The sequence below is a fragment of the Sphaeramia orbicularis genome, chromosome 18 (genome assembly GCF_902148855.1).
Source record: "Sphaeramia orbicularis chromosome 18, fSphaOr1.1, whole genome shotgun sequence".
Classification (NCBI taxonomy): domain Eukaryota; kingdom Metazoa; phylum Chordata; class Actinopteri; order Kurtiformes; family Apogonidae; genus Sphaeramia; species Sphaeramia orbicularis.
Window position 1 is genome coordinate 30479513 of NC_043974.1, and position 26021 is coordinate 30505533.

The following is a 26021-nucleotide window of genomic DNA, read 5'->3' on the forward strand; positions in this document are numbered from 1 at the left end:
AGAGCCGCAATGAAAAAGAATTCATCAGCAAATGAAACAGATGTTCCACCGAGAGATAAAAACAAGTGTCATGTCATAGATGTAATAAGCAATCAGACTACATTCGCACTGGCACTGAACGTCCATGAAATGAGGTGTAATGCCGACTGTTAGGATTCCAGTTTGCAGCGTGTCATAATGGTGCACAGAGCAGCAGTCAGTGGCCTAGATCCAAGCCAAATTTATACGTTTAAACAAAACACAGTATGCCTCATTCCTAAAACCAATGTAAACATTAGATTTTATTCACCCAAAAGCTGAAGTCTGGGTATCTAAAGCCTCTGGGATGCCCAGCAGTGTGTTATCCCACCATGATTAGCTGGATCTATGGCAGCCTAATCCTTCAGGAGATAATGGCTTTTAGCTGATGTTCCAACAATAACTAGGCTCCAAATACAATATTTCTATCTTGGTGGGGGAAAAGCATCACTGGCCATCTGGATGCCTTAATGTGCTCCGGTTTTAATTACTGCAATGACTTTACTTGTGTGGCAGATGAATTACATGAACGTGACAACTACATAAAACAGTTTTTCCGATTTCATTAGCCAAAGGGTGTAATGTTTATGACTGACTGAATTGCATTCAAAAGGACAGACCTAATGCACTGCTATAATTCTATAAACACTCCATACAGCATATGGCATTGCTTAAGCTGTCCTTGTGAACTTGCATTAGGAAGTTGACGGAGTAACTTTCAGAGCTTAGAGAAGCACAGTCTGTGAATTACGCCTGCTTTAAATACATTTTCAGATTAGTCCTCAGACGCCAAACTGCATTGGACAGGACACATTAGTGCTGCACACTGCAAACAAAACCCTACGGGTCGAGCTAAGTTAGCGTAGCATGCTGCTAAGTTGCTGTCCTCATGCATGAGCTTTGTTAGCTGGGGCCCGGCTAAGAGGATTAAAGTTCCAGTTTGGTTCTTGCACATTTAAGAAATTGTTTCTGCCCCACTTCACACAGCCGAAGTGGCCTCTTTCTCATTGGAGAGTAGGCCTCGTCACCATAGCGACACAGGCTGAGCAAGGCCTAACTAGCAGAGCCAGAAGACAGACAGTGTGTCTGTTTATGTGTCTGGCTCTCGTCTCACAACAGAACACAAAACACAGCCTCTCTCCAAATTGGTTGTGCTTAAGGGGGGGGGGGGGGGGGGGGCAGTTGAGTTTGGAAGCTTTATAAAAACACAGCAGAGACTCATATCTGTTGCATTTACTAATATACAGCTCTTTACTGTTATTACAATGTGCAGTAGGTGCCTTTAAAAAACGGAGGAATTCACAATGATTTTTCTTGCTAAAACAAACACGCATGCACCAGCACATGGACTCAGAAGAATGCACGTCTTTGAAATTACCTAAATCGCCAGCACACAAAAAAACGCAGGTCTTTTATAATCTAAATTCCTCAAGGGGTAAAGGGCTCTAGCATCCCTGCCTCCCACGGCATAGCTCACATATTTTCATCTCAATTTCTTAAGCGCTTACGCCGGCCCCTTTCCACAGTGACTTCAGCGCTCCTTCCTTCGACTCAGTGTGCTCTTCTCACAAGGGGGAGAATCAGTCCGAGGAAAGAGTTCCTGACACAGACCAACCATCTCTGCTCATGTAGTGACATTACATCTGGCTGGTGTGAACCCTGACAGCAATTTGGCCATAGCAGTAACACGTCTGGGGATAGGGATTGAAACTGTGGGCGCAAGTGTGTCTTGACACAAGCCAAAAACAGAATCAGTGAGGTCACCCAGAGAACAAGAAAAAAAAAAAAGAAAGAAGAAAAAAAAAACAGGCAATCTTATGACAGAATGTAGAAAATATCCTATTACATTATGGATTAAAGAAATGCCTGATATTAGTCAGTGGGACATTAATACCTCCATTTTTATTACTATTCTGCTTTTTTTTTTTTTATTCCTGGTAGTCTGCAATCTCTAAAAAAGCTGAACTTTAAATGTCTACAAGACTAGAGCAGCACAATTAATCAACTCACAATGTCAGCCTGTGCAATTATATAATCACAAGAGGCTGCAATTAAAAGGTCCAGTGTGCGTCTGGTGGCGAATAGGACTCAGACTTATGTAAAACATTTATGAAAATAAAAAAAATGAACATCGCACTTCTTGATTGATGACCAACACAACAACAAACACAACGAAATCATGAAGCTCAAACTAAAACCTCTCTCCGCTTAACTTTCAGCCTGATTTTCAGTAGTGCTTTAGCATCTTGGGAACTAAATATGGCTTATTTGTACTAAGCACTGTGAAGTAGGGATGCATATTAGCACATATTTGCATATAATGCGTACAACGATACAGAGGTTACAAGTCAATGTATGTGAAAAAGTGTGCGTCAAAGTGTGTGTTAGTTTTGACCATTAAATTAGATTTTCATTATCAGTGCTCTATGGAAATGCACGTTAAACCCTTCTCAAAAAGCCAAATATGGAGTTTTATTTACATGTATCATGCATTCCAAGCGTCACAATGTTGAACCATAGTTATGCTGATACAAGACAATACACCACCATATACATGAAAAATTAACTTTTACACAACAAAAATTGCCACAAATCTCTGAATTGTAAACTATTTATTAAAAGTCAATGGTGTTATTTAGAATCAGTACAGTATTTCAACTTAATATCACAGTACTCGAGTATCTTTATATTCATACAACCCTACAATTCTATTAACTCATAAAGACCCTGTGCTACTTTTGTTTCAGTTCTCAAATGAATTTTCTTTATATTTAACCTTTCTTATGTGATTAATCACCATTTATTGTAATATCCTCTTTATTTAGTGTTTTTTTCCAGTGAAAATCTGGTATTTTCTTATATTTAATTCGCTGATCATGTAGATGTTTACAAAACCTCAGATAAAAGTTGAGGGTTATTATACTAGAAATAGAGAAAATTGAAAAAAAAGTTCAACTAAAATTCAAGCACTTCTCAGACCTTTAAAACACAACACTGAAATTGAAGTATTTTCAAGGATTTCAAGCATCCGTATGAACCCTGAATAAAATAACATAAAATTAATTAATTCTCAACCCATGAAGACCCAGTGCTACTTTTGCGGCAATCACAAAAATGAATATTTCTCTCTATTTAACCTTTAAGTGTTTTATCACCATTTATTATAATATTATCCTCTGCATTTTTAAAGTGAAATTTTGGTATTTTCCTATATTTAATTCATTGATCATGTAGATGTTCGTAAAAGCTCAGATTGAAGTTGAGGGTTACTATATCAGAAATGGAGTAAACTAAAGAAAAAGTGACTTTATCAGCAAAATATATCATTAGCTGAACATAAAACAGGTGTCTCCATCCACTGTTATTGATCAAACTTTATGGGTTTTACTGGTGAATCAATGGTGTCGAAGATGACTGCGTTTCCAGGGTAACTACGGAGCCTCTGAACGTCCAAATGGGTCATATCTGATGACCATGAAAAGATGACAAACTGTATTTTACACCAATTATTTACATGTACTGATAGAATTAGTGGATCAGCAGGTATTAAACAGTTTAGGTCAGTAGATGGTTTTGGTCGACACTGGACATTTGGGTCTTTATGGGTTAATGCTCCTTTGTTTACACTGTATACTAGGGGTGTTAGAAAATATCGGTTTTGCAATATATCGCGTATTTCATATTTCATTTCACAATACTGTATCGATATTGAAAAGTACTGTATCGATATTTTTAGGTATTTATTCAAATGCAGATATGGCGGAGGTTAATTGTTGTTTTTTAGTTTTCTTTGTTTATATCTTATTTATTATTATTTAACACTGTTTTATTAAGTAGTTGTTATTTGAAGAATCCTAAAAGCACTTTTTACTGTCTGAGAGGCAGATTTTAGTTCCTTTGGAAACCAGAAGAATTAGAAAAATGTTGTGATATAGCATTAGATCCTGTTCTGATCAAATAAAAATGTGTTTAGTATTTGTGCAGATTTCTGGTGTCATTCAATTCTTCCAGGAAATCATCATTTAAAAAAAGAAACAAACAAAAAATTGCCTTTTTAACAGTATCATGATATATCATGATATATTGTATCATGATCCTAGTACAGGGTGACCCAAAAAAACGGGAATTTTTGAAGTGCGTATTGGCGGACATGAGCAAGTGGCAGCACTGCGAGAACGTGACCTTGAGCAAGTAAACACACCCCCATTTTAGTAACCATTGATCATCGGACCTTATTTTTCTGAAAATGAACAGGGGATCTCAGTCACTGTCACTGCGAATCGTTACGTGGAGATGTTACAATCCTTCGTTACACCTGAATTGAACAATTTTCCACACGTTCAATAAACCTGGTTTCAACAGGATGGAGCGACATCACACACTGCACGGCAATCGAGAATTGTTCGGTAACCGTGTGATCTCAAGATTCGGTAACGTTCCCTGGCCCCCTAGATCGCCAGATTTGTCCGTTTGTGATTTTTTCTTGCGGGGCTATCTCAAGAGTAAAGTGTACACGACTCGACCAAGAACTGTGGATGAGTTAAAACAGAGAATTCAGGATGAAATTCACAGTATCCCAGCTGAGATGTCGCAGCGGTCAATGAGGAATCTCAACAGCAGATTTCAAGAATGCATTCGTACAGGAGGACGCCATCTACAGGAAGTCATTTTTAAAAAATGAAAATTCCATCATTGTTTCTTAAATGGCATGGTTTAAGGTTTCAGTTACTATGAATAAAATATTTTTCTTCCATCACTCTTGGTTTTATTGGATTGTTAAAAAGTTCCCGTTTTTTTGTGTCACCCTGTATTATGATTTGTATCGTATCGCCAGATTCTTGCCGATATACAGCCCTACTGTACACTATCCACTTTTAACTGCATCAGTATAGAAATCTGAGCCTGCATGAGTCGTCCATAACATTAACCCTTTCATGCATAGTGGTCACCACAGTGGACAGTTATTCTCCAGCTGTTCTCTTGTATATTCATGGGTTTTTGTTGTTTTAGTTCCATATCAGCCAACACAGTGGACACTTACATCTCATATCCTGACATTCATACCATTACTGTAACTTTGGTGTTGTAGATAAACCTGATCTGCACTAACATGTTTGAGTGTAAATCAATTATTTGTAAGACAAAAAGTTTTTTTTTTTTTTTTTTAGCATATTATCTACATGAAGTGAGTAATAACTAGCATTAGATTATGTTAAAATGTGAGAAAACATCAGATTAGCAGGATTAAAATGTTTTTATTTCATTGTTTTTATCTCACTTTCTGATAGTGGGTTTTAAACACGCTTCTTTACTTAAAAAATTAAATGCATGGACATTTTTGTAACTACATGAAAAAAGAAAAAAACTCAAGTGCATTTTTTTTTTTTTTCATGTCTAAGGAGGAATAAAATCTTGACAAAGGTTCTCATAATTCATGCATGAAAGGGTTAAATATCCATATCCAGAAAGACTTGTAAATCTTTTCAGGAGAGATAAAAGTGGTAGCATTGCAGCTGAACATGTGAAATGTTTTTATTAACGTTATCAGTGGTTTTTGGGGTTTACCTGGTCTTTGAGGTGCTGGACAGTCTTCTGCAGGGCCAATATCTGGTGGAAGAGGGGGCTCTGGAGCACTGATTTGAGCAGGCTGAGCTTCTCCTCAGTGGGCACCTCCCCCCGCTCCTTGAGTTTGGCCTGGAGACGCTCCACCGCCTGCAAGGCACGCTGTGTATCTGTAAGCCGTCACATATTTCAGTGACGGTAAGATTGAAGGAGTGGATGCAGGCAGAGCAGAGGAGGAGTGGGAGATAGAGGTGGAGAGGTGATGAGGACAGATGCATATCCACTCAAAGGCAGGAACAGTCAGACATTTATTCATTCCAGTAGCTTATTTTGAATTGAGAACATGCCTTTGCCGTGTTCTATAGTTAATACGCTACATGCTTTGTGTTTTGTTGTGTTTAACAATGATATGTAAATGACACATAAGGGAAGTGTGGAGCGAGCCAGACATTACAACCTGTAGGCTTAGCTAAGGCTGACTGGTGCCCAACAGACCTTACGATATCGAAATCACATAGCTTCAGGTTTTTCACCACAAGTAGAAAAAACTCCATTTTCAACGCACCGTTTGTTTTCGGAATAGCAATGTTTCCTTTTTTTTTTTGCCTTTTTTTTTTTTTTTTTGCCTTTAGGGTCAGTGGTGGGTCGCACAGGAGTGTAGAATGGGTATCAGGAGGAAAAAGATAAAAGAGTCGGGCCCACTCCGACTTGCTTGCTGGACCCTGCATAAGCCCCACAATCGAGCAACTCCAGAGTGGCTTGTTAGTGAGGATGGGCCAGCCCAGCATCATCTGGACAAAAATGAAGCAATTTCCAAAGCTCACCAACTGTGACTAACACCTAATATGGCGTGCACAAGGTCCAAAGCATTTTTTGCACTGACAAGCGTTGTTTGAACAAAGGTTGTAAACAAGCCAATAACATTTGAGCCCAAGCAGATTCTTTTTTTTTTTCCTAGTCGCCACTGCTTCTAGGCAGTTATTTCTATCATTTCCCACCAACTACTACATATATATGTTCGAGTTAGGAGACCGATAACCAGGATTTGGAGCCATATGTTTGCAGTATCATGCCCTGTCCACACTAACATGGATATTTTCTTTCTCTGTCCACACAATCTTCATTTTACCAAATATCTCCGGAGACAGTTTTGCATCGGGGTGTGGACAAACTGGTCCGGTCAGACAAACCATAGTTGTGTGTCGTAGTGTGGATAATACTAGATGTAGCAGACGCAGAGGCTTGAATCTGTCATGAAGCAGCAATAATAAGTGCGGGTTGAGGTTGTGGAAGCGTATCTGTTACATCACAGGTGTCAAACATGCGGCACGGGGGCCAAATCCGGCCCGCCAAAGGGTCCAGTCCGGCCCTTGGGATGAATTTGTGAAATGTAAAAATCACACAATCAACAATCCCTTTAATTCAGGTTCCACATACAGACCAATTCAATCTCAGGTGGGCAGGACCAGTCAAATACTATCATAATAACATATAAATAATGACAACTCCAAATTTTTCTCTTTGTAAATGTAAATATTTTCATGTATTTACACTAAAACAAAGTATAATTTCATAAAAAATGTGAATAACCTCAACAAATATGAACAACCTGAAATGTCTTAAGAGAAGTACGTACAATTTTAACAATATTCTGCCTGTTACTAAATGTTTTGTGTATTTGTAGATCCACTATGATCCGTAGGTTATGATGTACATGTGTAAATGATAAACTGAGACCTAATATTGTTACAATTACAAGTTTGTTCATGTTAATCACGATATTTGAAAGGATAGTTTGTAAATGTAAACCTTTTCATAATGTAAATGTACTTTTTTCACTCAAAAATAGAGAAAAGTTTTGAGTTGACATTATTTCTATATTATTATGTTATTATTTTACTGGTTCGGCCCACTGCAGATCAAATTTAACTGAATGTGGCCCCTGAACTAAAATGAGTTTGACACCCCTGCTTTACATGATGTGGATGTAAAGTAAAATGTATCTGTGCTGCCACTGATCTCCTGCAGGTCATATACTGATTTATCCACCTGGATTTGATGTTTCAGGTGCAGCTTCATTACACAAAGTAATAGAAACAAGTGGTGCCAGGCACAACAAACCCCGCCCCTCGCTCATATTGTAGCTTATTTTGGCATCGATCCAGCTGATGTCATCATGTATATGCGTGTGCTGATGTCAGCATATCAACAGCCTCTACATATGTGCCAAGTTTGAAGTAAATTGAAACCAAATTGATGTTTTATAGACATTTGACATTTTGCCCATTATAAGTAAATGGGAGAAAAAAAGATTTTAAAAAATCATAAGAAATCTGAACTTTGACCTACTTTTCCCAAAATGTAATCACATCTATTCCGGGTCACTGGCAATCTATAAACCCAATTTGGCATGAATTCAACCAATAGTTTTGCTGCTACAGACATTTGAAATTTTGCCAATTATAAGTAAATGGGAAAATTAAGATTACAAAAATTCATTAAACATTTACACTTTGACCTATTTTTCCCAAAATGTAATCACATCTATTCTGTATCAGTGGCAGTCTACAAACCAAATGTGTTATGAATTCAACCAACAGTTTTGCTGCTACAGACATTTTACATTTCACCCATTATAAGAAAATGGGGGAAAAAAAAGATTTTAAAAATTAAATAAAAAATTTGAACTTTGACGTATTTTTCCCAAAATGTAATGACATGTATTCTGGGTCACTGGCAATCTATAAACCCAATTTGGCATGAATTCAACCAATAGTTTTGCTGGTAGAGTGTTAACAAACAAACAAACAAACAAACCAAACCAAAAACAACACCCCTGGCCTCCCCTTCGGGGGGGGCAGGGTAATAAACATATTGCAGTACGACATCACCATTTTCTAATCAAATCTACACTTAGAAATCTCAGATTTTGCCACCCTGAACGTTTACATGTGGACAAGAGGCCAAAATGTAGAGAAAAACACCCATTTTGCAAAACATCCACATGAGTGTGGATGGGGCAAAAGTACCCTTTTGAGTATTAAGCGGTTCAGAAAATGGATGAATGAACCTGATTCACAATTATAGTACTGAACATTTCCCCTTGATCAACAACAACTGTAACTTCAATAATGCAATCACTGTCCTTGAATCGGCACCATCTCGTGTAACAGCCTACCTACTGAGTTTCAGATCAATCTGACTTGAAATAGCTGAGAAAATTGATTTATAACACAATGGGGACTAATGAATGGACCAGAAAAAAGTGTTCCCAGCAGCCTTTCTTATAAAGCTTATAACGCTCTGATAAATAAATGAACAGAACAGCTCCCCTACATTTAAGTAAAACATAGTTAAACTTCATTCTGCGCCTTGATTAGTAGTCCTAATTCATCGGCAACTGATTAAGGTGCAGGAAGCAGCATTGCTCAACGTGACACGGGCAGAGAAGGGCAGTTGCCTCTGAGCCAAAGCAATAAAACAATCCAGATCATCGTAAAAACGCTGGATATTGGATCCAGTAGTCAGCCAGGCTCATAATTAGTTGATTCGCAATGTGTATGTGTTTATTTTAAGAGATTTGCTGGTTTTGGAGGAGATTTAAAAGATGGCATGGTTGAGATTATCAACTTTTCTCTGTTACTTTATGTACAAACTTCCAAAATCGTATTAAATATTAGATGAAAAGTGAATTTGAGCCTCAACCCACTGCACCACGGCGACCCACCAGCTCAACATGCCAGTCTTGAGAGTGACCACAGATTGCGGTTTTAAAGACAGAAGCCAGAAGCACCAATTTGGCTCCTTGCTTGACAGTTGGACAAATAAGAGCTCTACAGGGACAAACAAACAATCAAATATATGGCAATATTATCAGATATGGCAACACTGGCAGCCTGAGAGCCTTGAACCTAATCCAGGGCCTCTTACACTGGTTGGAAAAATAAATAAATAAAAAATTAAAAAAAAAATCACAGCAAGAGCCAAATGTGGGTGCAGAGCCAGTGGAGATGGATATCTGACTGACAAGACAAAACAACTGAGCCAAAAAAAAAAAAAAAAAAAAAGATTGGAAAATGAAAATTAAGAGGAAAGAGGTAAATGTATTATCAGCCCAGTTACCGTGGCAACACCAGGACTTAAATCTGGTCAAGTGTGGAATAAAAGCAGTTTATCGATCCAAACCTATCCATTAGACACCAAGACAATTACTTACCTATTGTTTCAATCATTGTCAGAGTGAATGTGATCTCCTCCCATTAACTAGTCTCCAGCTCTTCCCTTTTTTTTTTTTTTTTTTTTTTTTTCAAGGCCTGCAAAGAAACACAAAAGAATGTGTTATGTCTTTCCGTAAAGGGTCGGAGAGCCGAACAGCGGAAAAAGGAGAAGCTCAGTCCCCTCTGAACCCGGCTTCTTAAACGTTCTTTATTCAAAAGGTCAAGACGGAAGGAAAAATATATTTATTTCCCCTTCCGTCAGGTCCAGATTTATCTCCTGAGAATGTGTTACAATAACATCACAGAGCAACCATTGTGCTGAAGCACTGCAGGCAATTTACTGAGTCCCTGAACCGCTGTGCTTGAACCCCATTTACTAGAGGCTGGTAGCTACTTTATACTTAACAAACACTCCCATTTTTTACATTTACACCTGTTTATTTATTTTTTTCTCCAAAGATTTTTTATTGAATTTTTATAAAGTAACAACCATAAGTGTACAATTAAATGTACTTAATATATTAGAACATAGTTATCTAACCCTACTCCCAACTAGGGGTGTGTATTGATAAGAATCTGGCGATACAATACAAATCACAATACTAGGATCACGATAAAATATATTGCGATATATCACAACACTATTAACAATACAACATTTTTTTTGTTTGTTTTTTGTCTTGTTTGTAGAAGATTATTTCCTGGAAAAGTTTAATTACACCAGAAATATGCACAACTACAAAACAATTTTTTTATAGGATCAGAACAGGAACTAATGCAGTATCACAAAACAATCCTGTGTATAAACCTAAAGTGTAGGATTTGGATAAATAACGTTTTATCATCTGGCTTTACCAGTACAGAAAACACACACAATGAATAAATAAATAAATAAAATTATGTTTTTCAGACATTACAGTTTAAAATCCTGCTCAAATGTTCATATGCTATTGTTAAAAGAAGTAGTTTACATTCCTTCATGCTTGAAAAAACAATTTTAACAAAAGTGTGTTAACAATTTAAACAAAACTACATGCATGACCTGCAATATCACAATACTACTTTTTTAGTATATAAACAACAGACAAAATATCCATGTGAAAACTATAAAAATATCAATACAGCACTTTTTAATATCAGTACACTATTGTGAAATGAAATATCGCGATATATTGCGGAAACAATATTTTCTTACTTTTTACTCCCAACCCTGCTGCACCTCATACTCCAATCAAAATATATAAACTCATACATCCAAAATAAATATATAAATATGTCATATAAACTGGATTTATACACATTTTTCAAGGTCAAATTCAAGCACTTATAAGGGTCATTTTCAAATTTGTCCAGCCCAGCACCTTATCACTGGAGTAAAATACAAATATACAAGAATACATGTACTCATGATTATTTTTTTTTTCACTTTTTATCACTATTATGTACATTGTATTATGCTATAGACATCTAAAATGTGTGTATATATATATATATATATATATATATATATATATATATATATATATATATAAATAACTATGTTTCATAATAGCAAAAAGTTTAGAAATGAAAGGAGAACACTTCAGGAACACTCGCACCGAGACAAAGATTAAGATAAAAATGTGCCTGGAGTCGACCTGAGAGCACACACTAATGTTCTTTTTTGACATAGTTTTATTTTTCAAACTGTATCACCTGTCTGTAAATAGCTGTGGCTTCACATCTAACCTGGCAGAGTTACTATGAAAAATAAAGAAATAAATAAATCACATCATAGAGTTAGAATTATAAGCACTTTCAAGCACTTCAACTAAAATTGAAGCACTTTTCAGATTTTGAAAACACAACATTGAAATTCAAGCATTTTCAAGGATTTCAAGCACCCGTACAAACTCTAAAGGAAATAAAATAAAATTAATTCATTTTTAACCCATGAAGACCCAGTGCTACTTTTGTGGCAATCGTAAAAATGAATATTTCTCTCTATTTAACCTTTCTTAAGTGTTTTATCACCATTTATTATAATATTATCCTCTGCATTTTGCGTTTTCAAAGCGAAAATCTGGTGTTTTCCTATATTTAATTCACTGATCGTGTAGATGTTTGTAAAAGCCCAGATTGAAGTTGAGGGTTACTATATCAGAAATGGAGTAAACTAAAGAAAAAGTGACTTTATCAGCAAAATATATCCTTAACTGAACATAAAACAGGTGTGTCCTTCCACTGTCATTGATCAAACTCTATGGGTTTTACTGGTGAATCAATGTTGTAGAAGATGATGAGGTTTCCATGGTAACTACAGAACCTCTGAATGTCCACATGGGTCATATCTGATGACCATGAAAAGATGACAAACTGTATTTTACACCAATTATTTACATGTATTGATAGGATTAGTGGATCAACAGGTATTAAACGTTTTAGATCAGTAGATGTTTTTGGTTGCCATTGGCTTTATAGGTTAAAAAAATTATCCTTAGTTACAATGATAAGTTGTTTGTGTCCATCTTTTCAATATATGATAAAACAGGCTGCCACATTGTATAGAATTTGGCTGCACTGCCTCTTGTGGCATATCTTATTTTCTCTAAAGCCAGATAGTTCATAAGGTCTTAAAGGAGTGATATTTTGCCTTTCTAAATCGAATTATGCATTTTAAAACTTTTCCCTGTGGTCTACGTAAACTGTAAATGCTCTGCTTGGGTCTGAATTCTTCATTAATTCAACTCCACAGGTCCATCTTCAACCCTATTTCTGAGTAATGACACCAGAAAGGTGGTTTTGAGCTCTGGCCCTTTAAATGCAAATGAACCACTTCATGCCACACCCCCTCCAGGTTGTTGGCTGTGCTGCTCTGTCCCGTTCAACCAAAAACTGAACATTTTAGGTAATCGGCTCAAAGTTTGGACATATTTTCAGTATGGACTACAACCGCTGCTGCTGACAAACAATTATGGCGTATTCTGAGAAATGTTCGCCAGAAGACTTGACCTTATATGGGCAAATATCGTGATGTAACTAGTTACAAAACGTAACAAATTAAGCAGGAATTAAAACGGGTTGTAGAAATCCACTCGATTTTTGCCAGAATGTTGTTTCAGATATTTTTATTGCGAAGCTTTATCATAGTACAAATTTGAGATCCCCTGATTGGTACAATATGCTTCATTTTTAATATCAACACAACAAACAAACGCACATTCAAAAATAGAAAGACAAGAAAACAGCATTGATAGAGTGAGAAAAAACGACGGAAGAAGAAAGAAAAAAAAAAAGCACACACAATTAACATCTCACTCATATTCATTGTCAAAATTAATATAATGATAGCTTTGCATTACCTGGTTCAAATTCAAACTTTTTTGAACTATTAGGGTCCACAAATACATAAATAAATGAACCAAAGACTAATAAAAGTGGGTTTAGCAAAATATGACTGCCTTAAATCCCCGAGGCTGAATGTCGGTGGATTTCTAGCTTTCCACTTAAGTAGAATGATCCGACGAGCTATTAAAGTTGTGAAGTCAATAATGTTCTTAAAATTCTTGTTGAGGTGTTTAATCTGTGGAATCACTCCAGATATCGCAGTGAGTCCATGACATTCTATTTCAAAGATAGATGTCGGAAAAGAATTTAACCCTTTCATGCATGAATTGTGAGAACCTTAGTCAAGATTTTTTTCTTCAGTGTTTTTATTCCTCCTTAGGCATGAAAAGAAACAATGTGATCGAGTTTTTTTTTTTTCTATGGAGTTACAAAAATATCCATGCATTTAATTTTTGAAGAAAAGAAATGTGTTTGAAATCCAGTATCAGAAAGTGATATGAAAACAATGAAATAAAAACATTTTTAATGCTGCTAATCTGATGTTTTCTCACATTTTAACATATTCTAAGGCTAGTAATTACTCACTTCATGGAGATAATATGCAAAAAAAAACCTTCTTGTCTAACAAATAACAATTGATTTACACTAAAACATGTTAGTGCAGATCAGGTTTATCAAGAACAGCAAAGTTACAGTAATGGTCTGAATGTCAGGGTATGAGATGTAAGTGTCCACTGTGTTGGCTGATATGGAACTAAAACAACAAAACCCATGAATATACAAGAGAACAGCTGGAGAAGAACTGTCCACTGTAGTGACCTATGCATGAAAGGGTTACCGTAAATTCCAGACTATAGACCGCACCTGAATATAAGCCACAGACCCTAATTTTAGAAAGAAAATCAATTTTGTACACGTATAAGCCGCGCCAGTTTATAAGCCGTGGGTGTCCACCAGTGGCGATTTCTCATAGGCTGCAAGAAAATTAAATGGTTAAATATGTTCGTTTGTGTTGACATTTCATTGACTACACATGTGTTAAAACACGTTCATCTCACAGACGAGTTGGTTCAGAATCAGCTTTATCACAAATCATCAGACTCGATATTGTTCACTTCTCATACATTCCCGTTGGGCTGTTTCCTCATACGATCTATGGTCAGTACATTTCACCGTTGAAGCCTGGCTTCTATGGGAGTCTATGGGACCGAGTGGAACCTTTTTTTTTTTTTCATTGCGTCAAAACTGGACGGTAATTGGATAAAGGTTTTCTTTGAGTTCAAATGAAATTCTTCCCTGTATGTAAATGGGTATTATATGTGAGCTTGCTGTCATATCTATAGGTTGATTCGTTGTTAATATGATGATTAAAAAACAAAAAACAAAAAACGAGGCGATAAATGGATAGTAATACAAGCACATTTTCTCTTTCTTTTTTTTTTGTCGGTGGACTTATCAGGGTTTCCTTTGGATTCGTGCCGATACGGGATTGACTTGCTTTTGTGTCGGCTGTGGATTCACGGACTTAAAATGACTTGAAAGACACTTGAAAGTGAACAAATTTTTGTTTTTCGTTAAAGTAGGACTTTTAATTTACAGGGTGGGGAAGCAAAATTTACAATGAACATTTAGTTGTTTTTTCTCAGCAGGCACTACGTCAATTGTTTTGAAACCAAACATATATTGATGTCATAATCATACCTAACACTATTATCCATACCTTTTCAGAAACTTTTGCCCATATGAGTAATCAGGAAAGCAAACGTCAAAGAGTGTGTGATTTGCTGAATGCACTCGTCACACCAAAGGAGATTTCAAAAATAGTTGGAGTGTCCATAAAGACTGTTTATAATGGAAAGAAGAGAATGACTATGAGCAAAACTATTACCAGAAAGTCTGGAAGATACTATTAAAGAAGAATGGGAGAAGTTGTCACCCGAATATTTGAGGAACACTTGCGCAAGTTTCAGGAAGCGTGTGAAGGCAGTTATTGAGAAAGGAGGACACATAGAATAAAAACATTTTCTATTATGTCAATTTTCTTGTGGCAAATAAATTCTCATGACTTTCAATAAACTAATTGGTCATACACTGTCTTTCAATCCCTGCCTCAAAATATTGTAAATTTTGCTTCCCCATCCTGTATTTTTAAAACATGAAGATTAAAAACAAGTAATTACGTCTGTTGTAATATCATTTTCATTTAACATTACACACGACGTGTGCATTAATTCTGAGATGCTTTAAATTTATGACAGTCTCTGGAGAGCTTTATTGGGTGTTTTCATTCAGAGTTTTGTTTTGTATATTTGTGAAACAATATTAACATTTGAAGGTTTACTATTTTTCCTTAAAAGTTCCCCTTTTGTGTGTGTTAATATTAACTTTATAAAGGTTAAGTTGTTAATGTTATCCATTCCTGCATACCTGGTAACAATAGACAGATTCTTCCCTGGGGGTGTGGCAGGCAATAAGGGAAAATCGTCGTATAAGCCGCGTCGGAGTATAAGCCGCAGTGTTTAAAGCGTGGGAAAAAAGTAGCGGCTTATAGTTCGGAATTTACGGTAAATATTGGTTGCCAAAAATTGCTCAATCTGGTGCAGAGACAAAACATGTGAAAGCTTATATCTGTCACATAGTTTATTTCATTTCGGGACATATACACTCATGTCTGCAGCTGGCGTTGAATCCGATCATCCGTCTTCATGTAACACAATAGCACAGTCCTGTTTCTTTCAATAACAGCCTCTGATGATCAGTCTTGTTGCACCTGTAATGTAAACTCAGACTGGTCTTTCAATCCTCATACGATATATTTAGACCCACAGAAGTGTCACCGCCTTGATGCAACGCGTCCTTAAAGCTTAAAACATAAAAATGCATGAATCTGTTTACGTCTTTAATGATTATTAACGCGGTGAAGGCTGTCAGCTCCCATCTCTGGACTGTCATATTTAGCTTTAGAAGTGGCTTTGTCAGAGGCATGGCATGACTCAGGGAGACATTACACGACTTAAAGGAGATTGGAAAGATAATTAAAAGCCCTGTATAGGCTCTTAGAATAGCTTCAGTGCAGTAGCAGGAAGAGGACATCATTTGTCTGTTCATATTTATATTTCCTCCTCATGTCTTGCATGTAGGTCACTTTTTAAAGCACTTAACCCAATCATGTGACCACCTGAATTATTATGTGGCATCTACTGTATATATATTTCTTAATTTTTAAGATGGATCTTTTGTTATTATAATGTTTGGGATGGTTATAGAACATTACAGCCATTTCTACCAATATTAAATGTAACGCAGACAAACAAAAGCATAATATCTACTTGTATTTACTTTAATTTTTGCTTTGGGTGTTATGTTATTATGATATCTGGGTTAGTATCTGGTAAGTTTAAAGCACTTAAACCCAATCATGTGACCACCTGAATTATTATGTGGCATCTACTGTATATATATTTCTTAATTTTTAAGATGGATCTTTTGTTATTATAATGTTTGGGATGGTTATAGAACATTACAGCCATTTCTACCAATATTAAATGTAACGCAGACACACAAAAGCATAATATCTACTTGTATTTACTTAAATTTTTGCTTTGGTTGTTATTACGATATCTGGGTTAGTTATAGAACCTTAACAGTATACTGCCTTTTTTAACTTGGTTCTTAAATAATTATAGGGTAGCAATATAAAATGTAATGCAGACATACAAAAGCATATCTACTTGTATTTCTAACTTTATTTTTAACTTAGTTCTTGTGTTGTAACAAGATCATGAATGGTTATAAAGACACACAAGCACAAAATCTACTTATATTTACTGCATTTTTTTTTTTTTTTTTTTTTTTTACTTGCTTCTGATATTATCGCAATGTTTCTTATCTTATCACTCTTTTTTGAATGGTTATGGACCATTAGAAGCATTTCTAGCAATATAAAATGCAACGCAGACACACAAAAGCATATCTACTTATATTTTTAACTTGGTTCTTATGTTATTACAATATCTTGAATCGTTAGCTATAGAACATTAGAGGTATGTTGAACTGTGTCAAATGTAACGCAGACACACAAAGGCACAAAATCTGCTAAAAACTGCTTTTTTTAAGATTGATTCCTATGTTATTACAATATCTGGCACAGTTATAGAACATCAGACCCATGTCTATTTATATTTACTGCATTTCTTTACTTGGGTCTTATATTATTACAGTGTTTTTTAATGGTTATAGAACATTAGGAGTATGTTGAACAGTGTCAAATGTCATAAAGACACAAAAAAGCATAAAACTACTTACATTTACTTCATTTTTTTCCACTTGGTTCTGATATTATCACAATGTTTCTTATCTTATCACTCTTTTTTGAATGGTTATGGAGCATTAGAAGTATGTATAACAATATAAAATGGAATGCAGACACACAAAAGCAAAAAATCTACTTATATTTATTACTTTTTAAATTGGTTCCTATGTTATTACAACATCTGGCATAGTTATAGAACATCAGACCCATGTCTACTTATGTTTACTGCATTTTTTAACTTGATTCTTATATTATTACAATGTTTTTGGATGGTTATAGAACATTGAAGTATGCTGTTCAGTGTCAAATGTAATAAAGACACTACTTATATGTAGGCCTACTACTTTTTTACTAGTTCTTATCTTATTACGGTGTTTAGGATGGTATGGAAAAGCAGACGTTTACTTATTGTTACATATCCACTGCATCCTTAACCCATAAAAACCTAAACAGCAACTGGCAACCAAAACCATCTACTGATCGAAAATATTTAATCCCTGTTGATCCATTAATCCTATCAATACGTGTAAATAATAGGTGTAAAATACAGTTTGTCATCTTTTCACGGTCATCAGATATGACCCATTTGGATGTTCAGAGGCTCCGTAGTTACCATAGAAACACTGTCATCTTCTACAGCACTGAATCACCAGTAAAACCCATGGAATTTAACAAATGACACTGGATGGAGACACTTTTTTTTTATGTTCAGTTATTTACATCTTTGCCAAAATACTCACTTTTTCTGTACTTTTCTCTATTTCTGATATAATTCCCCTCAACTTTAATCTAAGCTTCTATGAACATCCACATGATCAGTAAATTAAACACAGGAAAATACATTATTTTTTAGTGGAAAAAACACAAAATACAGAGGATAATATTATTAAAAAAAAAAAAAAAGGTGAATCTAGAGAAAAGTGTATTTGGGACCTGACACAAAAGTAACACTGGGTCTTTATGGGTTAAAAATGGCTTATTTTTCATGGACACATCGACAATCATTTGTACATGTAGATAAATGTGTGTGTGTGTTAAAGTAAATGTAAATATGTTTGTTTACATATAGAATCTTTATTACTTTTTGTGTTATTGTTCTACAAAAGTAGCATGGCCATGAAAAGCATTGATTTTTTCACGAACTACTCCTCTGTTTTGTATTGCACTGGATAGTCTATATTTATATGACGATATTCATGCAACAAAGATTCACAAGTTACCTTTTAGTTGTTTTTTTTTTTCTCTCTTTCTTTCTGTGAGCAATACTGACACCCTTTTTTCTTAAAAAAAAAAAAAAAAACAAAGAGAGAGAGAGAACAGTGTACTTTGTGTCAATGATGTCCTTTGTAGTGTTGTGAGACTGTTTTAACCCTTTCATGCATTGTGGTCACTACAGTGGACAGTTATTCTACAGCTGTTCTCTTGTATATTCATGGGTTTTGTTGTTTTAGTTCCATCTCAGCCAACACAGTGGACTCTTACGCATCATCTCAAACACTGCAATTCATACAATTATTGTAACTTTGCTGCTCTTGATAAACCTGATCTGCAGTAACATGTCTGACTGTAAATCAATTGCTAATTGTTATTAGACTGTAATTAACAATTTTCTGAAACAAAAAGTTTTTTTTTGTTGTTTTTTTTTGTTTTTTTCTTTTGCATATCCTCCTGAGACCCAGCAATGCATTTTGTCCTCTATAGGGGAAAAAAGTTTAACAGTTTAACTAAAATGCCATCCATTACAAAGGACATTCCATTAAAAAATCAGTAAATAAATAAAAATGATTTTAAAATGTATCTGAAAAAACTGTTGCGTTATGCAGTTTCCAAACACAACAATTTTTTAGTGTAAAAAGCTAAAATTGTCAGTTTCCTGGTTCTCAGGAGGATATTATCTTCATGAAATGAGTAATAACTACAGGGTGTCCCATAAGTCTCCATACATAGGAGACATAATACATTTCATACATATATGATCCTAACATGTTTTTCTTTATATTTCTTTTTTATAGTTCTTCAGCAGTGGAGGACACGCACTGAAATGTGTTCCCGACAAAATGGCAGTCCTATAGAGCATATTATATAAATTAAAATGGTTTATGTCAAGAAACGTTTATTTTTCCTATGTATGGAGACTTATGGGACACCCTGTAGTATTTGAGTAGGATAAAATGTGAGAAAACATCAGAATAGCAGCATTAAAAATGTTTTCATTTCATAGTTTTCACACAGTTTATCACTTTCTGATGATGAGTTTTAAATACATGTGTCTTTGTTTCAAAAATTAAACACATGGTGTCCAGCTAAGTGGACATTTTTGTAACTCCATGAAAAAAAGGTTCATAAAAAAAATTTCAATTGCATTGCTGTTTTCAAGCCTAAAGACCAATTTCACCAATTTTAAATCTCTTACCCATCATTGTCTGCTTTATGATCATGTAAGGATGGTCTTCCTGGTCGGCTCGCAGACTGAGTCATTGGCGTATTTTAATTAATATGTCTATTCTAGGTCTGCTCCCATCCTACCTTCAGACCTACATCAGTCGGAGAACCACAGACGCTTATAATCTGCGTTCTCAGGATCTTTTTTCGTTGTCTGTTCCTAAAGTTAGACCTGAACAGGGGAAAAAGGCCTTCAGGTATATGGCCCCATTCACCTGGAATGAACTACAAAAAGACCTGAAACTGAAGGACCTGGCTTCGTTGGACACTTTTAAGAGGATGTTGTATGACTTAGAGAGGGAGACATCTGGCTGCAGATGTTTTACCTGACGCACTTTTGTCTACATTTCATGAGCACATTTTGCAAAGTTGACTTTGGAAGGTTTGACTTGTCTATGTGCTTTTTGTGTATTCGTTTTATGTATGGAAGTCTGTCTGTAACTATTTAACTCTTTCATGCACGAATTATGAGAACCTTAATCAAAATTTTTTCCTGAGTGTTTTTATTCTTCTTCAGGCATGAAAAAAACAATGCGATTGAAAATTTTCTTCTGAAAAATAAATAAAATAAATAAAAATACAAATAATTTAAAAAATGTAAAAAAAAAAAAACATACAAAAATAATAAAAATTAAAAAAAAAAAAACTTCTTATGGACCTATTTTTCATGAAGTTGCAAAAATGTCCATTCAGCTGGACACCACATGTTTAATTTTTGACGCACAGAAACATGTATTTACTGATAAATTGTGTGAAAACTATGTGGAGGGCTTTGTGATTCTGGGGGTTTATGCTCAGAAGACATCTACATAATGTTACCAATTCATGTCAGAAAAGATATGTAGTGTCTTAAAACTTTAATAAAGATATGTGTGAAAAAAAAACCCAACGAAAACAACAAAATCCATGAATATAGAAGAGAAAAGCTGTAGAATAGCTGTCCACTTTAGTGACCAGTATGCATGAAAGGGTTCATGTACTGCTGTCCGTCTTGGCCAGGACACTCTTGAAAAAGAGATTCTTAATCTCAATGAGGTTTTCCTGGTTAAATAAAGGTAAAATTGTTTTGGTCATGTCCATCTTTGTATAGTTTCTGGTCATCAATTTTCCAATCACTTTCAGCAATACCTGGCAAAACACTGCAGCCTGACCCTTTGATAGGCATCTTCGGTGTAGTTAGTGATGATCTAAACTTGTCCCATCTCCACAAAAATGCAATTGCCTTTGCATCGTTGCATGCCCGTCGTCTGATATTACTGAACTGGAAGGGGAAGAACCCTCCTGCCTATGTTCATTGGATTACAGAGGTGATGTTGGGATCGGACCTGGAAAAAATTAGGTATACACTCTGCGGGTTGGAGGATAAATATGATAAAACTTGGTCACAGTTTATAATTCATATCAAGAACCTGCCTTTTTTCCTGATTTCTTGTTTTTATTTCATGCATTTTTCTTTCTTCCTCACTCTTCTACTGCCATCCTAGTCTTCTCAGTGCCCACAGTCTGACTGCTGGGACTTTTTTTTTTTTTTTTTCCTTATGCAAGAGCTCCAGAATGTTGACGATATGACCGAAATGATCAACATAAATTGGTTTGAGTCTTTTTTTTTTTTTGTTCTGTTTGTCTGTGCGTTTATATGGATGTCACCTAGATGGGGGGGGGGGTCAAGTTGAAGAATTGCATAAGATGTGCTTCAAAGATGTAATTGTAATGGAAAAATGATAAATAAAGTTGTTTAAAAAAAAATAATAAAAATAAAAAAAATAAATAAAAGAGGAATAAAAATACTCAAGAAAAAAATATTGACTAAGGTTCTCATAATTCATGCATGAAAGGGTTAAAAATTGAATTTAAGAAAAAAAAAAAAAAAAAAAAAAAGACGTATTAGTAGATGAATAGACTTCATGTGCCTCTGCAAATAAATGCTAGTGAAGTTATGTTCGACCACAAACAGCCATGATAACAGGTTCTCATCCATAATACTGCCCTAAACGTCTCCTTCTCCTTTATTATTCCACCATCTGTCCATACAGTGTATGTTACGGTGGTGCATTTAGGTTCACTATAGCTCGTTTTGGTTTTGTTTTGAAGACAGTCGCCTCGACACTTGGGACAAATCCGCTTTTCTCAACTCCTCCTCCTCCTCCTACATCTCATCCATGTCGCAAGAAAGCAACAGGCTTCCGACGACGAAGAAGTTTAGTCGAATAAACACTTTTAAGACCGAAAAGGCTACTTTGTGATGCGTTTACGGCACATAGAAAAAGAGGTTTGAAGCTTGAAAAGAAACGCGCAGAACAATTAAAATCCCGTTTTTTTTTAAAGGCTGGTGCTGAAGTAACGCGATAACAGCTCTTTTCCTCTCATTAGCAACATTTTCTCGAACAAAAGCCACTCCTGTCCAAACTGAAACATTTGTCCTCCTCATGTTAGCTGTGAAATGACTCTATGTGGTGTTCAAGTGTCCAGACGGTTACTTACATGTGTGTGGAGGCTGTTCCGGGCTGTTCCAGGCTGCTGTCCTGCTGTTGTCCTGCGGCTAACGGAGCTCTGACCGGGGCTTAAAGATGGGGCGGTGTGTAACTGGATCCTCTATGGACATGTTCAGCGGGAGAGGAGCCGTGCCGTGCTGTGCCGAGCCGGGACTGAAGCGCCGCTTGCTGGTTGACCTGACACCTAGGCCTGGCCTGGTCTGCCCCCCCCTCCCCCTCCCATGGGTCTGAGAATGCGCACACACACACACACACACACACACAGTTAGGTCCAGCCCAGTATGGAAAGTATACACACATTTAGACTGAGTTAGGAGGTAGAAGGCCTATTAGGGCCACATAAGAACAAAACAAAAAAAACCGCTTGTCACCACGAGAAGAAAGTCGTTAATTAATGAGAATAAAGTCGTAGTTTTAAAAAAGTCATTATTTAACGAGAACAAAGTCGCTAATTAATGGGAATAAAGTCGTTAATTAATGAGAATAAAGTCGTTAATGAGAATAAAGTCGTAGTTTTTAAAAAGTCATTATTTAACGAGAATAAAGTCGCTAATTAATGAGAATAAAGTCGTTAATGAGAATAAAGTCGTTAATTAATGAGAATAAAGTCGTAGTTTTAAAAAAGTCATTATTTAACGAGAATAAAGTCCCTAATTAATGAGAATAAAGTCGTTAATTAATGAGAATAAAGTCGTTAATTAATGAGAATGAAGTCGTAGTTTTAAAAAAGTCATTATTTAACGAGAATAAAGTCGCTAATTAATGAGAATATAGTCGTTAATTAATGAGAACAAAGTCGTAGTATTAAAAAAGTCATTATTTAACGAGAATAAAGTCGTTAATGAGAATAAAGTCGTACTTTTTTTAAAAAAAAAGTCATTATTTAACGAGAATAAAGTCGTTAATGAGAATAAAGTCGAAGTTTTAAAAAAGTCATTATTTAACGAGAATAAAGTCGCTAATTAATGAGAATAAAGTCGTTAATTAATGAGAATAAAGTCGTTAATTAATGAGAATGAAGTCGTAGTTTTAAAAAAGTCATTATTTAACGAGATAAAGTCGTAGTTTTAAAAAAGTCATTATTTAACGAGAATAATGTCGTTAATGGGAATAAAGTCGAAGTTTTAAAAAGTCATTAGTTAACGAGAATAAAGTCGCTAATTAATGAGAATAAAGTCATTAATTGATGAGAACAAAGTCGTAGTATTAAAAAAAGTCATTATTTAACGAGAATAAAGTCGTTAATTAATGAGAATAAAGTCGTACTTTTTAAAAAGTCATTTAGCGAGAATAAAGTCGCTAATTAATGAGAATAAAGTCGTAGTTTTAAAAAAGTCATTATTTAACGAGAAAAAAGTCGCTAATTAATGAGAATAAAGTCATTAATTAATGAGAATAAAGTTGTAGTTTTTAAAAAGTCATTATTTAACGAGAATAAAGTCGCTAATTAATGAGAATAAAGTCGTACTTTTCAAAAAAAAAGTCATTATTTAACGAGAATAAAGTTGTAGTTTTAAAAAAGTCATTATTTAACGAGAATAAAGTCGTTAATGAGAATAAAGTCGAAGTTTTAAAAAGTCATTATTTAACGAGAATAAAGTCGCTAATTAATGAGAATAAAGTCATTAATTAATGAGAACAAAGTCGTAGTATTAAAAAAAGTCATTATTTAACGAGAATAAAATCGTTAATGAGAATAAAGTCGTACTTTTTTTTAAAAAGTCATTATTTAACGAGAATAAAGTTGTAGTTTTAAAAAAGTCATTATTTAACGAGAATAAAGTCATTAATGAGAATAAAGTCGAAGTTTTAAAAAGTCATTATTTAACGAGAATAAAGTCGCTAATTAATGAGAATAAAGTCATTAATTAATGAGAACAAAGTCGTAGTATTAAAAAAAGTCATTATTTAACGAGAATAAAGTCGTTAATTAATGAGAATAAAGTCGTACTTTTTTTAAAAAGTCATTATTTAACGAGAATAAAGTTGTAGTTTTAAAAAAGTCATTATTTAACGAGAATAAAGTCATTAATGAGAATAAAGTCGAAGTTTTAAAAAGTCATTATTTAACGAGAATAAAGTCGCTAATTAATGAGAATAAAGTCATTAATTAATGAGAACAAAGTCGTAATATTAAAAAAAGTCATTACTTAACGAGAATAAAGTCGTTAATTAATGAGAATAAAGTCGTACTTTTTAAAAAGTCATTATTTAACGAGAATAAAGTCGCTAATTAATGAGAATAAAGTCGTAGTTTTAAAAAAGTCATTATTTAACGAGAATAAAGTCGTTAATTAATGAGAATAAAGTCGCTAATTAATGAGAATAAAGTCGTTAATTAATGAGAACAAAGTCATAGTGTTAAAAAAAAGTCATTATTTCACGGGAATAAAGTCGTTAATTAATGAGAATAAAGTCGTACTTTTTAAAAAGTCATTATTTGACGAGAATAAAGTCGCTAATTAATGAGAATAAAGTTGTAGTTTTTTTAAAAAGTCATTTAACGAGAATAAAGTCGTAGTTTTAAAAAAGTCATTATTTAACGAGAATAAAGTCGTTAATTAATGAGAATAAAGTCATTATTTAACGAGAATAAAGTTGTTAATTAACGAGAATAAAGTCGAAGTTTTAAAAAAGTCATTATTTAATGAGAACAAAGTCGCTAATTAATGAGAATAAAGTCAGTTTTAAAAAAGTCATTATTTAACGAGAAGAAAGTCGCTAATTAATGAGAATAAAGTCATAGTTTTAAAAAAGTCATTATTTAACAAGAATAAAGTCGTTAATTAATGAGAATAAAGTCGTACTTTTACAAAAGTCATTATTTAACGTGAATAAATTCGCTAATTAATGAGAATAACGGCGTAGTTTTAAAAAAGTCATAATTTAACGAGAATAAAGTCGTAGTTTTTAAAAAGTCATTATTTAACGAGAACAGTCGCTAATTAATGAGAATAAAGTCATTAATTAATGAGAATAAAGTTGTAGTTTTAAAAAAGTCATTTAACGAGGATAAAGTCGCTAATTAATGAGGTTAAAGTCATTAATTAATGAGGTGCAACAGCCCAGAAAATTTTCCATATAAGAAAAAAAAAGAGAACAGCCCAAAAAATGATCCATTCTAAGAAAAAAGAAGAGAACAGCTCCCCTCTCTTTCATTAAACAGTTTTTGAATGTTTTTCAGTAGCAGCTTATTCCATGCTTTGTGTAGTAATCGAGCTGTTTTGTGTTCCACCAAGTCAAAAAATTTTAGTTTTGGATTTTTAAAAAGAAGTCATTCGTGTGAACCCAAAAATCAGCATTATGAATGATTCTGATTGCTCTTTTCTTGCAGAGCAATCAGAATCCAGATGAACTTACAAGATCCAATTGTATGTTCTGAATCTGATAAGAATACTCAGATTTATTGTAATAGAACATACTAGATACAAAAACAATCTAATTCCCCACTAGTCACATGACCATGGAGGCTAGTGTACGTAGGCAGCTGCAAAAGCTAATATATCAGTACACCCACAGAAGGAAAACAGCACATTCCCACACAAATACATGTAAAATCGAATGCGTGTTAGCTTAATGAGTCTATAAGTGCACTAAGCATGATTGTTTTTTTAATACAAGTGGAAAATAAAACGCTCTCGGCCTCAGAAA

At 34.6% G+C, this 26021-nt stretch overlaps 1 protein-coding gene across 4 annotated transcripts in view; it reads right to left on the minus strand.

Moving 5' to 3' along the window:
• The window catches only part of mpdz (multiple PDZ domain crumbs cell polarity complex component), a 135036-nt gene extending 112513 nt beyond the window's left edge, over positions 1 to 22523 (minus strand). For all 4 annotated transcript variants that reach the window (XM_030161758.1, XM_030161757.1, XM_030161760.1 and 1 more), the window contains exons 1-3: positions 22360 to 22523; positions 9797 to 9893; positions 5584 to 5750 (exon numbers count right to left, since the gene is read on the minus strand). In XM_030161758.1, coding sequence (XP_030017618.1) covers positions 5584 to 5750; positions 9797 to 9812 — 183 coding nt within the window. In that variant the 5' untranslated portion in view covers positions 9813 to 9893; positions 22360 to 22523. The remainder of the gene's footprint in view (positions 1 to 5583; positions 5751 to 9796; positions 9894 to 22359) is intronic.
• Between the last annotated feature and the right edge of the window lie 3498 nt (positions 22524 to 26021).